General features: G+C 42.0%; 1 protein-coding gene across 1 annotated transcript; it reads left to right on the top strand.

Annotated features, from left to right (window-relative positions):
• The first annotated feature begins 12,481 nt into the window (after window positions 1–12,481).
• CLDN23 (claudin 23) lies at window positions 12,482–13,800 on the top strand. The gene has a single exon (XM_010838826.1). The coding sequence runs from the start codon at window positions 12,786–12,788 to the stop codon at window positions 13,665–13,667; it is 882 nt and encodes a 293-aa protein (XP_010837128.1). The 5' UTR covers window positions 12,482–12,785; the 3' UTR covers window positions 13,668–13,800.
• Window positions 13,801–16,824: the final 3,024 nt, after the last annotated feature.

The raw sequence follows: 16,824 nt of genomic DNA, 5'->3' as shown, positions 1-16,824 counted from the left end.
AAGAAACTTCCTCCTTGCCCAGGCTTTTATGGACAAGCACTCTCGCCTCTATGAGGTAGGTTTTATTGTCCCTACAATAAGTAACTTTTCACAAGTGATGTGACTAACAATTCAGCGCTTCTGAATTAGGTCATTACTTCTCCAGGGAGTCTTCCGGCTGACTAATCCTCCAAAGCCAGCCTCCTCCCCACGGGACCAGCAGATGTCCCCGAGGCAAAAGATAGAAGCGTGCATCTTTCAATTAACTGAATCTGTTATTTAGAGCTGAGCGACCAAATAACTTGGCTAGCAGCCCAGTAACATCATGACCAGAACTGTTCATGAATTGTACTCTAATGAAATCAATTGTCCACGAAATTTAAAACATATTCGAAGCAAAACCACATGTACCATGTGGCTGGGATCTGATAATAGAAGAGGGTGTCTATTGACTGACCATCCTTCTACATTTCTTAGAGATTCCAACTCCAGTGTGTTCACTTTCTTTCAATTCTGTCATCTTCATTATACTGGTTGTATTTTACATCCCCTTAACAAAGTACTATTCCAATTTGGAATTTATATTTGAATTGTGTTGTTCCAATTTGGAATTTTGCATTCACATTGTCTGATTATATTTGAACATTCTACTTTCAGAAATGCCCCATTACATTTTCAATGACTGTGAAAAAATAGTTTCAATTAGCTTTAGACTATTCTGTATTGGCCAATTCTGTATTGACCAGAATTGGAAATTTCTTGGCCATCCAGCAGCTAGGACTTGGTCCTTTCGCTGTGGTGTCCCAGGGTTCAGTCCCTGGTTGGGGAACTAAGATCCCACAAGCCACATGGCAGAGCCATAAAGAAATTGGTCGGAATCAACTTCAAAGATTTTTATAAAACTCCTCTGGAAAACAAACTCAATTTTAAAAGTGTATAGGTTTTCAGCACTTCAATTTGATTTACAGAATGAATTGTTGTTGTTTAGTCGCTAAATAGTGTTCAACTTTTTTTGACTCCATGGACTTTAGCCTACCAGGCTCCTCTGTCCATGGGATTCTCCAGGCAAGAATACTGGAGTGTGTTGCCATTTCCTTCTCCAGGGAATCTTCCCTACCCAGGGACTGAGCCCGAGTCTCCTGCATTGCCAGGCAGCTTGTTTACTGCTGAGCCACCAGGGAAGACTTACAGAATGAATGAATACCTTGGTCTAAAGGCAAAAGAAACACTAGCCTAGGGCTCAGTTCAGTCGCTCAGTCGTGTCCGACTCTTTGCGACCCCATGAATCGCAGCAAGCCAGGTCTCCCTGTCCATCACCAACTCCCGGAGTTCACTCAAACTCATATGCATTGAGTCGGTGATGCCATACAGCCATCTCATCCTCTGTCATCCCCTTTTCCTCCTGCCCCCATTCCCTCCCAGCATCAGGGTCTTTTCCAATAAGTCAACTCTTCGCATGAGGAGGCCAAAGTACTGGAGTTTCAGCTTTAGCATCATTCCTTCCAAAGAACACCCAGGACTGATCTCCTTTAGGATGGACTGGTTGGATCTGCTTGCAGTCCAAGGGACTCTCAGGAGTCTTCTCCAACACCACAGTTCAAAAGCATCAATTCTTCGACTCTCAGCTTTCTTCACAGTCCAACTCTTGCATCTATACATGACCACTGGAAAAACCATAGCCTTAACTAGCCTCAGGTTCAGGTTACTGTAAATGGTACACACACTTACTGGTTTGCAGACTGGGCACACTTGTTCTAATACCATCACCTCATAGGTTGCCTCATAGGTCATTTACCTCTTTCTTATATCCTGTAGCCACAGAAAACTAGATGGACCAAAATATTGCCTTTTATTTCAAGTCACTACCACATCATCCATATGAACACACTACTCTCCACTATGCTCTTGAGACTTCTAGATTCCCATTTTTATTATAAATTTTAGAAATACTAGGTAAAGAGTATAATGAGGTTTAAGCTGATATCATTCAAATACATATTAATTGTGTTGTCACTGTTAATAAAATGCCATTTTAAGTGCCTATTTTATAAAGATTATTTCAGTCATCCTTAAACCAATCCTGTTGAGTAGAAACTAACTGCTCCATTTTGACTTGAAGAGAAAAGGTCAGCTTCTGAGAGCTCAACTTGGCCCAACAATAAGCAATGCATGGCAGAACCAGTTGACACAGAAAGTCTGCTTTATGTCAAAGCTGGTGCCAGTGGCCTTCACTCCATCATTCTGAAGTCACCTCTCCTCTCTGCACCTCTGAATGTACATTAGGGGAATAAGAGTCTATGCTCTCTCCTTCCAACCCCAAGGGTAGCTGATCTGCACATACCATGATGGGTTTGCCCATTTCTCCATTGCTAGGCTTTGTCCAGGTCTTTCTTACCCGTCACTGGGTCGGGAAACGAAGTATGCCTGTCTGGTTGTAAACATTATGGTTATTGATTCAGGTGAACTGAAAAACTGATAAAATGCCTGACTGATGGCATCAAGCTTCACACTGACAAGTTTTGCAAGTTTAACAGGTTCTGTTCTGAAGTGCTTCTACAAGATTGAGGTGGAAAGGAATGCTGAACTGAGGAGAAAGTGATCATTCTCAAAAGCTTATGCTTAGAAAGGTCTCTATTTTTTAAACATTTGCTTTCTAGCTACTTTTAACAAATCTCACGCCAACCATAAAGTGAGTAAAATACACTTCTGCATGTTTTGATGGTCTTCTAGATGTTAGTGATGTATGTAACTCCTTTGTCTCTCATATTTTAGTTATTTCAGTAACATTCACCCCATTTCTGTCTGCTGATGTGAAACATAGCTGTGCACAGGAATGAAACAGGACAAAGAATTCTCCAGAGCAATTCTACAGTTTTCTACCTGTCGGAGAACAAACATGTTCTGCAAATGTCCAGGCAAAGGGGTTATTTTGTCCTCCAATCGGGAGGGAGACACCTTTTATGCCCCTTTTTTCATTCCCAAGTCTGGAAGATCTTTCAGTCAAAACAACTGCTTGTTAAATTTACTCACTTTTACTTCATCCAAATATAATTAAATCTTATGGGATGTATGTTCCCCATACAGCCACTATAATTCTATCTGGTATCTTTGAGCTAAAATTTCCCCTTTAAACTTTCTAACTTAAGTTTATGGGCTAGCAGTATATGGTCTTCACCTGTGCTATTAGATTCAGTGCATTCCTCACATGTGTTTAGAATTCACATAGCATGACATTATAAACATAACATTGGGTAATTCATAGGGTTGTTGTATCTGCTTAGCAACCACAGGAAAGTCTATTCAGGGTTCCAGGAAGAAAAGGGGAAAATATATTTCTTATTCTTTTAAATATACTGTACTCACCATTATTATGAACAACATTAATAAAAATGACCTTCCAAAAAAAGAAATAATGAAAAAATGAGAAAATTGGACGTATGGCTTCTCTGCTTACCAGTCCACAACATATTTCCCAAATATTAATGTAATCTTGAAGTTCAAAGTCAATGCCAAATGTGAATTTTGAAGCTCATGACTGATTTATATACTGAATCTTGCCCTTGCTGTTTGTTGCTGAGTAAAGAATATCTCTGGACTTCCCTGGTGGCTCAGACAGTAAAGAATCTGTCCGCAACGCGGGAGACCTGGTTTCGATCCCTGGGATGGGAAGATCTTCTGGAGGAGGAAACGGCTACCCACTCCGGTATTTTTGCCTGGAGAATTCCATGGACAGAGGAGCCTGGGAAGGCTACAGTCTGTGGGGCCACAAAGAGTCAGACACAACTGAGCGACTTTCACTTCACTTCAAAGAGGGTTTCTATATCATGTGTAAACATGAAAAATACTTGGGAAAACACCACCCAATTTTCTTTCTGGTGTTTGTTCATATTGTTAATTGTGTGTACATTTCTGTGGATGACAATGTGACAGAACTCCGCTCTCTCCCACTTTTCACATATGGCCTAATTATAGCCATAAAAGACTGTGCACTCACAATTATGGAAGAAAAATTTGTGTCATAAGAACGTGGGACTGGACTTCAAAGTTAGAGAAATTGTGAAACATAGTTGGCCATGAATTTTTAAAAGTCATCTTTTTCCAATTTAAAAAAGCCTAGTGGTAGGAGGGTTCACGATGGAGGGAAAACATGTATACCCATGGCTGATTGATACAGATGTATCACAAAAACCATCACAATATTATAAAGTAATTCTCTTCAAATTAAAATAAATAAATGCTTTTAAAAACCTAGAATAAGGAAATTTTGAAAATGTATAAAAGTTCAAAGAAAATAAAGATTGGTTCTGAAATCTATCACTCCAAATACAGCTAACATTTTGGTATATCTTCTTCTAGTATTTTTCTATGCATAAACTTTCTTTTTAACCTAATTGGTTTCATGCTACAGTACTATTTTATAATCTGCTTATTATAAGGGGCACTACAGTGAATATCCTTATTGCTAAACAGTTCTACATGCTGTTTATTTCCTTGGAGAAAAATACCTGAAAGGCTAATTGAAAAATCAAAGAGAAGGCACATAATTAAGGCTTTCAAAACAAACTGCAGTGTTATTTGTGAAATATAATACTCTATTTCCTCTAGTGACTTTTCCAAATCTAGCCAAAAGTATAGCATTTTTTCCCCTTAACTTGTCAATTTTGTTTATTTATTTAATGTTTTTATTTGGCTGCTTGGGGTTTTAGTTGCGGTTCTTTTTTTTTTTTTTTTAAGTTTCAGTATGTGGGATCTTTCTACCTGTGGCATGTGGGAACGTGTCCAATTTAAAAGGAGAAAAAATGGTTCATGCACATTTTATTTTGCATTTATGTGAATAAAAGGGTCATTTAGTTGATCACTCTGAATGTGTTTATTAGATATTTATTCTCTTCTGTGATTGTGCATTTTCTTTGCCCATTTTTCATTGCAATATTGTGTTCTTATTGATTCGCCAGAGAGATATGAAATATTAACCTCTTTTCTGCCACAAAAACAGAAAGAATTGTCCTAATGAAACAGAGAAGGACCCTATGATCCCTCGCCTCATGTCTTCAACCTGCCTTTTGCCTGTAGAAACCTTTAGCCAAATAATACATTTAATCGGAGAAATGAGAAAATGCAGAAATAGAGGAAAACAGTCAAATGAGACCAAATAATAATAGTTTAGTCATTAAGTAAATGCAAGAACGTTTAGTTTCTTTTCAGGGGCTATGGATCATATCCTAAGCCATGTCTTTTGTGCTGTTTTGTAGATATTGAAACCCCTACCAGGCTGAAGAAGTTAATCTCATAACCAGACTGCAGCCATGTCATAAGCTGCTGTAATTCAGAGAAATGGGAATGGCCTCAGAGAAATGGGAATAAACCGACCCTGAAACTAAAGATTAACTGTACTTAAAACAATCAAAATGAAACTGCTCAGATGACCACGTGGCCAATTTCAAGATGTCTCTGCTGTTTCTGCATGTAGCCTCTCTTCTCTGTCTATAAAATCTCTTTTCGACTGACTGTGGGTGGCAGGGTGTGGTAAGGGAAGTCTGCCTTCGGACAGGAGTTTGCCCTTCCAACCAGGTTGCTGGCCTGAAAAAGAAAGCAAACTTTCCTTTCCATCAATCTTGGCTCTATTGGCTTTTAAGTGGAGAGCAGCAGGACCCACTTTAGCTAATAGACTTTGGCGCCCAACGTGAGGCTGTGCTCTCGCGATATTGGGCTCCCAGCATTTTCCCCTATCAGAACGCGGTCATGATGGCCAGGATGGCTGCAAGAAACTCACTGCTCAAGGCCCACTGGCCCCAAGAAAGGACTTTGGGGGATACCATTTGTTTCAAGGATCCAGAGCAGTCTCTTCTGCTCGGCACCGGCTGCAAACATACACATTTCCTTGGTGGAATGGAAACATGCGCCTGGACAAGCTGACAAGCTCCACACCCAAGTAAGTCCATCTGTGTGCACTTCGGCAAACTTCTCTTTTGAGCATAAGGTGCTTTTTGAGCGTTTTACAGTTGGTTCTGATGAGTGTCTACCATTGAGAACTGTTTGTGAGCACTGAATGTCATTTGAGCATTTTGCCAATTGGTTCTGATGGGCGTCTATTGTTGATGATTGTTTGTGAGCACAAAGTGTTATTATTGGTCATTTTGGCCAGTTGGTTCTGATACATGTCTGATGTGGAGGGCCATTTTTGTGGAGGAGGTGTCTGTTTGGGACTCAGTATTGGTTATTCTCTTGGCACATTTGTGATGGTTCTATCTACTGGTGTGTATACATGTATTCCATTTGTGTAATCAGTATCTTTGTTGTCTTTTGTAAAATGGGAAGTTCAAGTTCAATTTATTAGAAAGCTTTAGCTATGAAATCACAATTAAAGACAAAAAAATTAAAGAAATAGATTTTGTAAACATTACAAAATTACAATTACAATTAAAAATTACAATTAAAGACAAAAAAAATAAAGAAATAGAAAGATTTTGTAAACAATGTACGGCAACAGTATTCTTGAAACTCCAGAGAAGATTGTTTAAGATGAAACTCTTGAAATTCCAACACTGGTTCTTTTTGTATATGCAGTTAGAGAAAGCTAGCTTGATAAAATACTGTTTTCAGGATTCTGACCGTAAGAGCAAAAATAAGCCTAGGAGAAAGCTTGACGTTAACTCTTATCATGTCCTTGAAATACAGACAATCCCACTTTGCCTGGGACTTTAGGTTTCAGTTAAATAGTAGAATTTCAAAAGATGTTTGGGATTCTTAAACACACATCTTGTTTCACATTAAAGAGAAATTATGCTATGAGAAAAAAATTCAAGTTTTTAGAGGTTATGGGATATGTTCTAAGTTTGCCAATCAGTAAATGCTGGTAAAACAGTTTAATTACTTGTTTCTTGGTTTTGTTAAGGCTTTTAAATGTTAAAAATTGTCATATGTAATTAAAGCTACTAAAAATGATAAGGAAAGCATTTCAGTGTGTAAAGCAAGTAGGATATGTGTTGTTGGTGAGAGAAGATACAAAGAATGGAGATATTTTTGTGAGGAAAAATGATGATAATTTTGTCCTAGAGCTGCTTGTTTCTGGATGGGGAATACTTAGCTGATCTTGTAAGATTGTAAGTTTCTTTCTCTAACTTTGAGTATTCCAAAGGGCCCCTAGGCATCTCAAAAGAATCATTAAGGTAACTAGGATTATTTGATATGATAAATTATATGGAAAGCATAAAAGAATTCTAATGGTTAAGAAATTTAAAGAATTCTAGTGGAAAGTGATTGTTTTGCTTCAAACCATATTTTTGACCCCAATGTTTAGGATGAAAAAAATTGTCTAGGGAAGTTGTCACAGGGTATAACTACTCATTATGTATATTACTGCTGGCTTATAAGTTTACTGCTAAAAGCACATGTACCATTCTTGTGTGACAATTGGGTATAAGTGATCAAAAGTATAAGCTATAAAATTTCTCCATCAGAATACCTCTGTACTTGTTTGTCACGTCTGATTAGTTTTCCCCCAGTGTGGATAACTAGGCCAGGGTATAAACGAAAGATAGGCCTAGCACCAAGGGACCTGAATGGACCCCGAGCAGGCAACTGAGCCACTCTGGCAATGCTAAAAAAAAATGTACTGATTACCAATGCTTTCTATGGAGAGATTTGCAGTTTAGAGGGGAAAGTGGTGGAAAAAATTTTCACATGTTGAGGTATGGGGAAGTCATTCTGGTTTATACATGACTTAATTTGAACTTCAGCATAACCAAAACAGCCTGTTTATGGTCTGTTAAACATACATTGTACATCTGCTTTAACCATTAAGGGGAAAAAACATTCTGAGAATAATGTAAAGATGAATTTTGATTATCATCTTCATTGTAATATGTCTAAAATTTTCAGATGTTTGTCTATGTACCATGACAAAGTAATCAAGTTTTCATAATATGAAATATTGATTTAAGTGAACCTAGTCCATGGTGTGGTAAATCTTTTTGCCCTACAGTAGATAGAAATGGACAGAGTTGAAGGGAAGCAGGCTACGTAAGCACAGCTGCTGATTCCTGGGACCAGCCCTACCCCCACCGCACATCCACAACTTTGTAAAGGAGGCAACCTTCATGCTAGACCAAGAAGGATTAGAAGCCTCTAGAAGATAAAACTTAAGCAGATTTTTTTTTCCTTTATAAGTGTCATAATATCCTGTGATACCTTCTTATATGTAAAAGAGGAATGGCAAGTAGATGCTTGCTTTAGATGAATAACCACACAGAAATGATATAGAATAAATTTAAATTTATTTACTAGGGATTTCCCTAGAGTTCAGTGGTTCTGAATCACTTTGCTGTACACCTGAAACCAACACAGCATTGTAAATCAACTATACTTCAGTCTTAAAAAAAAAGGTTAACCATCAATTATACTTCATGTCATTGGTGGAAATTTTGCAACAATTTGTTGGTTTAGTTGATGTAATGAAAACATTTTAGGGACTTCCCTGGTGCTGCAGTGGTTAAGACTCCATTCTTCCACTGCAAGAAGATGATACCACATGCTGAATAAAATAAATAATAAATACATTGATTTACTATCAGCATCATTATTCACAATAGACAAAAGGTGAAAACAACCCATGTCCATTGATTAATAAGTGAATAAGCAAAATTTGGTCTATATATACAGTAAATATTACTAAACCTTAAAAAGGAAGAAAATTCTGATACATGCTACAACGTGGATGAAACTTAAGGACATTGAGCTAAAAGAAATGTCAGTTACTAAAGGATAAATATTGTGTAATTCCACTTTTATAGCTTGGATACATTAGTCAAAGTCAGAGACACAAAGTAGAATGATGGTTATCAGGGGCTGGGAGGACAGGAGAGTTGTTTGATAGGTAGAGAATTTCGTCGCCACGCAGGGAGCTCGACACCGTCTCCTGGCGAGAGGACAGGAGCTGCAAATCCTTGGGACGCACAGGGACAAGGAGGTATATCTCTCAAATAGAGGGAATATACTTTTCATTTGCTGGACTTTTTCCGTTGTCTTATTATTCACGTTCTTGTGCACTATAAATTAGACTCCTATGCACTATGAACCGGAGAAGGCAATGGCGACCCACTCCAGTACTCTTGCCTGGAAAATTCCATGGATGGAGGAGCCCGGTAGGCTGCAGTCCATGGGGTCGCTAAGAGTCGGACACGACTGAGCGACTTCACTTTCACTCTTCACTTTTATGCATTGGAGAAGGACATGGCAACCCACTCCAGTGTTCTTGCCTGGAGAATCCCAGGGACGGCGGAGCCTGGTGGGCTGCCGTCTATGGGGTCACACAGAGTCGGACACGACTGAAGCAACTTAGCAGCAGCAGCAGCAGAGAATTTCAGTCTTGCAAGATGAAAAGTTTTCTGGAGATTCAGTGATGGGAATGCCCTTAACATTACTGAACTGTACACTTAAATAAGTAAGAAGATACATTTCATGTTCTGTGTATTTTACTATGATTGTTTAAATGATGTGTGTTGTATCTTCCTTTTTCTGGGTAGGATTTTACAAAATTTATTTCACTATTTAACTAAAAATATTTATTGAGTACCTCCTATGAGCTAGGTACCATTCCAGCTGCTGAGATATAGCCAGCAGGGTACCAAGCACTTATTTGTAACTTAACAATGCAATGGTATAAAAAGAATATAAATAGGTCAATATGCAATTAATAAGAAAATATTTGGTAGTGGTAAGTTCTATATGGAAAATAAACTAGGGTGATATGATACTGGGCTAGCTGGGGGGCTACTTTAAATTGGATGTCCAAGGTTATCTATTGTCTACAATATTTTGCACACAAAGCTTGAAACCAGTTGTCAGGCTAGAGGTCATCAAGGAAAACTAATGCCACATGAGTGGTCTTCATTCACTTCAGGCACTATTTAAAACTAGAGGATGATCAGAGTTTAATTTTTTTTTCATAGTTTAATTTTTATTCTATGACCTACTGAACTGGATTTGCCATTGGAAGACTAACATATTAACAGGGTCTTAATATGTGGACAGAGTGAAATATAAAGACCTGATAAAGGAACTCTGAGGATACCTCATAATGGCATACTGATCTTTGCTCCCCAAATTTGCAACAAGACCCAGCCCATGTAGGCTAACAGGGGACCAACATTGGTCCCCTGGGAATCTTTGTTGTTGCTATTTAGTTGCTAATTGTGTCTGACTCTTTTTTGACCCCATGGACTATAGTCCACCAGGCTTCTCTGTCCATAGGGCACCGTAAACAGATTCCTGTCTTATCATAGGCCCCTTTGCAGAAAAGAAAGCTATTCTAGGGCCTGAGGATCATTTACACAGCAGGTACTAATCTCAGAAATAATTCATCCTTGCTGCACAGTGATTCATGCTGTTTTTCACTCAGCTTTGCGATGAACTCAGAGGCACAGGGAACAAAGAGCCCAGGTCTAGAATCAGATGCTGTGCTTAATGCAATCATCTTTTATTACTATAGAAAGTCACCCACACAGGGCTACACTTTTTTTTTGTCATAAATATTGGAATTACCCTAAATCTCATTGTTTTCTATGCTGGAAAAAAAGCCTTTCAAATAATAAACAACTAAAATGCATTAACAGTTTATTTTGACCAGGCAACCATGTGTAAGAGAATTGTGTGGATACTATGTGAAAGGACACAGAGCAGAAAGAGAGAAAATGGGTTTGTGGAATGACTGCTTCGGGCCAGGCCATCAAAGAATTTATCCTTGTCCTGGACAACTAGATGATTCAAGTAATAAAGAATTATGACAAGTGTTACAATAGAAGAGAGGGTGTGTATGGAAGTCCAATAGGAAGAGTTAATCCATGGGATAGAGAAGCTCCCCCGGAGAAAATGGCATTTAAGCAAAGATCTGAGAGATGCACTGGATTTGGGAATTGGCAAGTAGGACTCTAGGAAAAGAAAAGAGCGTATACCCAGGTCTAGAGACAAAAGGGAGCACAACACACCAGAAAAAAAATGGGAAATCCAGTCTTCCTGAGTTGTGGTATGAGGAGGTGGGGGGGTAGTTGGAGAAATTAACCCTTGTGTATTGTTGGTGGGAATGTAAAATGATGCAGCTACTGTGGAAAACAGCAAAGTATTTCTTCAAAAAAATTGAAAATAGAGTTACCGTATGATCCAGCAATTCCACTTCTGGAGAACTGAAAGCAGGGATTCTAAGAGATATTGCTATACCCTATGCATAGAAGGATCATTTGCAGGAGCCAAACAGTGGAAGCAACCAAAGTGTGCATCACAGGCTGAATGGATGAACAAAATGTGGTCCATACCTGCAATGGACTATTATTCAGCCTTAAAAAGGAAAGGAATTCTGATACATGCTTATGAACATGGGTGAAACAGGAAACCATCATGCTAAGAGAAATAAGCCAGTCATAAATACTGTATGATTCCACTTGCATGAAATATCTAGAGGATTCAAACTCATCAAGACAGAAAGTAAAATGGCAGTTGCCCTAGGCTAGGGGTAGGAGAGTTGGTTGTTGGTAATTTATTGGTTGGGTTGGGGAGTTACTGACAAATGAATAGTTTCAGTTTGGAGAAATGAAAAAATTCAGGAGATGGCTGATGAGAATGGTAGAATAACGTAAGTATACTTAATTCCAATGAATTGTATGCTTAAAATGGTTAAGACGGTAAATTCCATGTTTATGTGTATCTTACCACAATTTTTTGAATTTAAAAATTTTCAAAAAAACAAAAGACCCATCCTTGGTATTGTCCATTCCTAGAATGTTCAAAATTACTTGAAACTAATGCTTAACTTTGCTCTTTTAGAAATCATTTTAAACAGTTGTAAAGGTTAACACACTTCCATTGTAAGAAATATAGAAAATGAGGAAAACATTGTTAAAGGATAATTTTTAGGAAAATGTAAAATCCTGATTCTCACACAAATATAAAATGAATGTCAAAGATTTTATTTAACTTATTGTGGAAACCAGTATGATGTAACTCTTCATCCCAGAAACACTCGCTTTGATTCTTTTGTATCAAGGTTAATCCGGAGTATGACATGTTTTTTAAGCAAATGAAACAAAATACACAAGTGCAACACTCCGGGACACACTACTCGACCGAGTGGACCCTCGGTGCACACCTGCCCAGCGCACCCCGGGAGGTTCCATCCATTTGGCCACGAGTAGCTGCAAGCTAACAGCGCAAAACTTCGGGGGATCTCTCTTGTGGGGAGTGGAGGGAAGACAGGCTACAGGTGCACGGTCGACCGTCAGGAGAAAAGCTTTAGCCGCTGAGAAGCAGGAACCTGCTCAGCGCCGGCCAGGTGCGCCGGGCTGTCCGGGTGGTACCGCCCCTTTCCTTCCCCGCCCACGGCCGGCGGGCCCAGCGGAGGGGCAGGGGCGGGGCGACCTTTGCTCGGTTCGGCCCAGAGGGGCCCTTGCAGTTTCCGGCTCGCCACTCCCGGCCCTCCCGCCCCTCCCACCCGAACGGGTTGGGCCTCGGCTGCTGCAGCGTCCCCACCTCCGACTGCAGTTTCGATCAGACTCGCCCTCGAACTGGTTTCGATCAGGCGGCCGGGCTGGAGGCAGGGCGGAGCGGCTGGGACGCTCGGAACAAACTAGGGACGCGCGGCCGAGAGCGGACAGTCCTGCGCTGGAGACAAAGAGCGGCCGGAGGAGAACCGAGTGCAGGAGCGCGGGCGTGGCTGCGGTGGCGAGCGTGCGGACTTCAGGGAGTTGGAGCCCGGAGCGCTCTCTGGGGGCGCGAGGGCTAGAGATCGCCTGTCTGCGGCAGGTGCGCCACCCAGGATGCGGACGCCGGTGGTGATGACGCTGGGCATGGTACTCGCGCCCTGTGGGCTGTTACTCACCCTGACCAGCACGCTGACGCCCGGCTGGAGGCTGGTGAAGGGCTTCCTCGACCAGCCGCTGGACCTGGTGCTGTACCAGGGCCTGTGGGACATGTGCCGCGAGCAGAGCAGTCGCGAGCGCCAGTGCGGCCAGCCGGACGACCTCGGCTACTTCGCCGCCGAGCCGGTGCGCGTGGCGCGGGGACTGATGGTCACGTCGCTGGCCGTCACGGGCCTGGGGCTGCTGCTGGCGACGCTCGGCGTGCGCTGCTGGAGGGACGAGCCCCACTTCGTGCTGGCCGGCCTCTCCGGCGTTGTGCTCTTCACCGCGGGCCTCTTGAGCCTCATCCCAGTCTCCTGGTACAACCACTTCTTGGCAGATCGCACCGTCCTGCCGGCCCAGCCCAGCCCGGTCACGGTGCAGGTCGGCTACAGCCTGGTGCTGGGCTACCTGGGCAGCTGCCTGCTGCTGCTGGGCGGCTTCTCGCTGGCGCTCCGCTTCGCGCCCTGGTGCGCTGAGTGCTGTGACAGCTGCCGCAAGGCGCCCTCCAGCAGCGCGCGCCGCAGCAGCATTAGCACAGTGTACATCGACGGGCCAGAGCCCGCACTCACGCCGGCCATCAAGTACTATAGTGATGGCCAGCACCGGCCGCGGCCTGATCAGCTGGGCGCCACCAGCCAGCGCAAGGCCGGCTTCCCGATGCCCCGGCCCCCACCCAAAGCCTACAGCAACCCGGTGGACGTGCTCGAAGGGGAGAACGCTACAAACTCCGAACCCGGCTCGTCTTCCCGCAGCACTCGGCCCTGCGGCAGCACGCTGCCCTGCGACTCGGACGTGTAGGGGGCACCCCAAGCCTGTACTGGCTCAGCCCTGTCTCACCAGGATCCAACCTTCCCTTTCCGCTGAAAACACCTGGCTCGGACCCTGGGACACATTCCTGTAACTGGTTTGGAGGGCCATCTTCCTTTCCTGTGGCCAAACTAGATTCCTTGGACTCTTGGTTCAGGTTGGGTTTGATTTTCTTTTTAAAGAGTTTAGTGTTCCTCCCCAGAGGAATCAAGGCCCTCTTCTGGAGCGACAGGCATTTCGTACTTTTAGCTGGAGACATAGAAAGAGTGACTTTGCATCCCGTTGATAATAATGTCAAAATAAGCAAATGGAGGCTTGAAACAACAATATTCTGAAATGCCTATGAACCTTGGATCAGTATAATTATTATTAATTTCCCCCCACTGTATAATTCATTTTCATGCAAACTCTCAGGAGACTAGTATGTTTCTGGTTATATTTGAAGGAGGCTCTTAGAATAAACATAGAGCCATGCAAATACCAGCAGCTTTAGTGACTCTAATGGAACAAAGTAACCTGATTAACTCATATTTACATTTCCTCAGGTATAAAGAGGATTTATCCTTGTATCACTCACTCCAGAGTTTCTCTTCTAGATGCCAGAAGGAGAATGAAGGGACTAATGCTGTGTTGTTCTATTTCTTGGCTACCTCACACTGGCCATAAAGAGCTATATATTAAATATTTGGAACAAGATGGAACCTGTTAATCTCATTAGGCTAATGTACATGTGTATATATCTCTTATTTATAAATAAAATTTGAGAGCAAGAGTTTCACTATACTCACAGAAGCATTTGTCTCCTGCACAACCTTTGGAAGGTTAAGCTTTCATTACTAACAGTTTCCTGGCTGCCTACACAGGCTGAAATCTAGCACTCACATCTTTGCACCTCTTAGCTAAGATTACTAAAACTAGCCAATGGGCCACTTCAATCTTTGACTGCTTTATTTTCAGGTTCATGCTGTTTTCTGTGCAAAGCCAAGTCTATTGTTGAAAAAACTAGAAGCACCAGTTTCCACATGAGGTGAGACTAGAAATCTTTTCCTCTTGTAACAGTGCTGCCTAAAATCACAGGTAGGCAGCTATGGTACAATGAGCGGGACTAAATCTCCAGCAGGGCCGGCTCTAATTCCAAGTGGTTGATTGAAGGGCTGTCTTGAACTGAACTGAATGGTAGCCAATTCAGAGGTAGGAGCATTCACCTCAGTAGACACTGACAACACAGCTATAATAGAACTAACTCAGCAGCACATGCAGAGTATTAGAAGTGGAAGGGATAATGCAGATTCATTTTCTTTGCCATTTTGTACTGGAGTCACCTGTTTCTTTTTGCAACCAAGCTTGAGTGTGCTGGTATATCACTGGGGAATCTTTTTCAATGCAAATTCTGATTCAGTAGGTCTGGAGTGAGTCCTGAAACTGATTTCCTAACTAGCTCCCAGGAGATGCCAATGCTGCCGTTTCACAGGCCCCCTCTTGGGGCTGCATGGCTTTCCTTGGGACTGTGCCTCACTCAAATTTCAATCCCAACTGGCAGCACGTAATCAGATCTTTGAGAACTATTGCCTAGATGAGTTTGGGGACTTGATTTAGGGAATCAAGCCAGACTAGAAAATGGCAATCCTACTTTTTTCAGCTGACACCTCAAAAGGTTGAGCACCTGAGAAGTCAGGACCAGGCAGACAACATAAAGATATTGAGTTTCTGGCAAGTACCGAAGCTGACTCTTGCCTACATCATAATTCCAGTGTTTCTAGAGTAGCCTTGGTAAAAACAATCAGTACTAGTACTTAGTGTGATATTACTGTTCCCTGCTGGTCACTCTCTTCTGGCTTATATCCAAAACACTTCTTCTTTGTGATTAAGGTTTGCTGCTGAATTAGAACTCCATTTTTGCTTCATCCACAGGAATAAAACGAAAACTGTCTTTAAGAAAACCAAACTTCTTTTTACTATTAAAAAACATATTTAAGACAGCATGGAAAGAGCCTCTCTGCATTGGGGCAGGATTTGGGTTTGACCTGAGAATCATGCTGTGTTAGAGCAGTAAAAAATGACAATAGACTTGAGAGTCAAGATGCTGGAGGAGGCTGGAGCCTCAGGACTTGCTATCATGGACAAGTCCTTTCCCTAAACCTAATATCCACCTAACCAAGGAGCTACAACAACAGTGAGACTCTAACGTGAAATAGTACTGCCTCCTGGCCTCAAGCCCTTCACACCTCTGACACACCATTACGACTCACTTTTTTCTTAGACTCTTTTCTTTAAGTATAGTTGCTTTACATTGTTGTGTTGTTTTCAGTCGCTTAGTCCTGTCCAACTCTTTGAGACCCCTTGGACTGCAGCCTGCCAGGCTTCCCCATCCTTCACTGTCTCCTGGAGTTTGTTCAAACTCATGTCCATTGAGTCATTGATCCCATCCAACCATCTCATCTTCTGTTGTCCCCTTCTTCTCCTACCCTCAGTCTTTCCCAGCCTCAGGGTCTTTTCCAATAAGTTGGCTCTTCACATCAGGTGGCCAAAGTATTGGAGCTTCAGTTTCAGCGTCAGTCCTTCCAGTGAATGTTCAGGGTTGATTTCCTTTAGGATTGACTGGTTTGATTTCCTTGCAGTCCAAGGGACCCTCAAGAGTCTTCTCCAGCACCCCAGTTCAAAAGCATCAATCTCTGATGCTCAGACTTCTTTATGGTCCAATTTCACACCTGTATATGTGTGAAAAACCATAGCTGGAAAAACCATAGCTTTGACCATGTGGACACTGTTGTGAGGATTTGCTTTTAATAATCCTAATGACATACAGAGTATGTGTCCCCATTTAACGGGTGAAGTCTTTTCAAGATTGCTCAAGCTCTACCTGGAGGAACGAGGAATCTGTGAAAATAGAGCATGCCCTGTGTTAACACAGCTACTGCTCTGCCACTTTGCCAATCAGGCTCTGATCCAGACACCCACCCTCACTAAGGAGGGGCGGGGTTTTGGGCGCACAGGCTGTTGATCCCTTGCTGAGGCTCTGGCGGGTGCATCAACAATGCTTCAGCAACCACCCTCATTTTCATGGTCTAGATCATTTGTAAGTTTTGGGGCACCTGTCATCCTGTCAGCACATCTTTGACTGCCTTGGAAAGCAAATTTATTTCAGGCC

Source organism: Bison bison, unplaced genomic scaffold (genome assembly GCF_000754665.1).
Source record: "Bison bison bison isolate TAMUID 2011002044 unplaced genomic scaffold, Bison_UMD1.0 scf7180017864105, whole genome shotgun sequence".
Classification (NCBI taxonomy): Eukaryota; Metazoa; Chordata; class Mammalia; order Artiodactyla; family Bovidae; genus Bison; species Bison bison.
This window is presented reverse-complemented; position numbering and strand designations above follow the sequence as displayed.

What these genes read in the sequence shown, in the direction of transcription:
- CLDN23 (XM_010838826.1), top strand. Translation starts at nt 12,786, where the DNA reads ATGCGGACGCCGGTGGTGATGACGCTGGGCATGGTACTCGCGCCCTGT.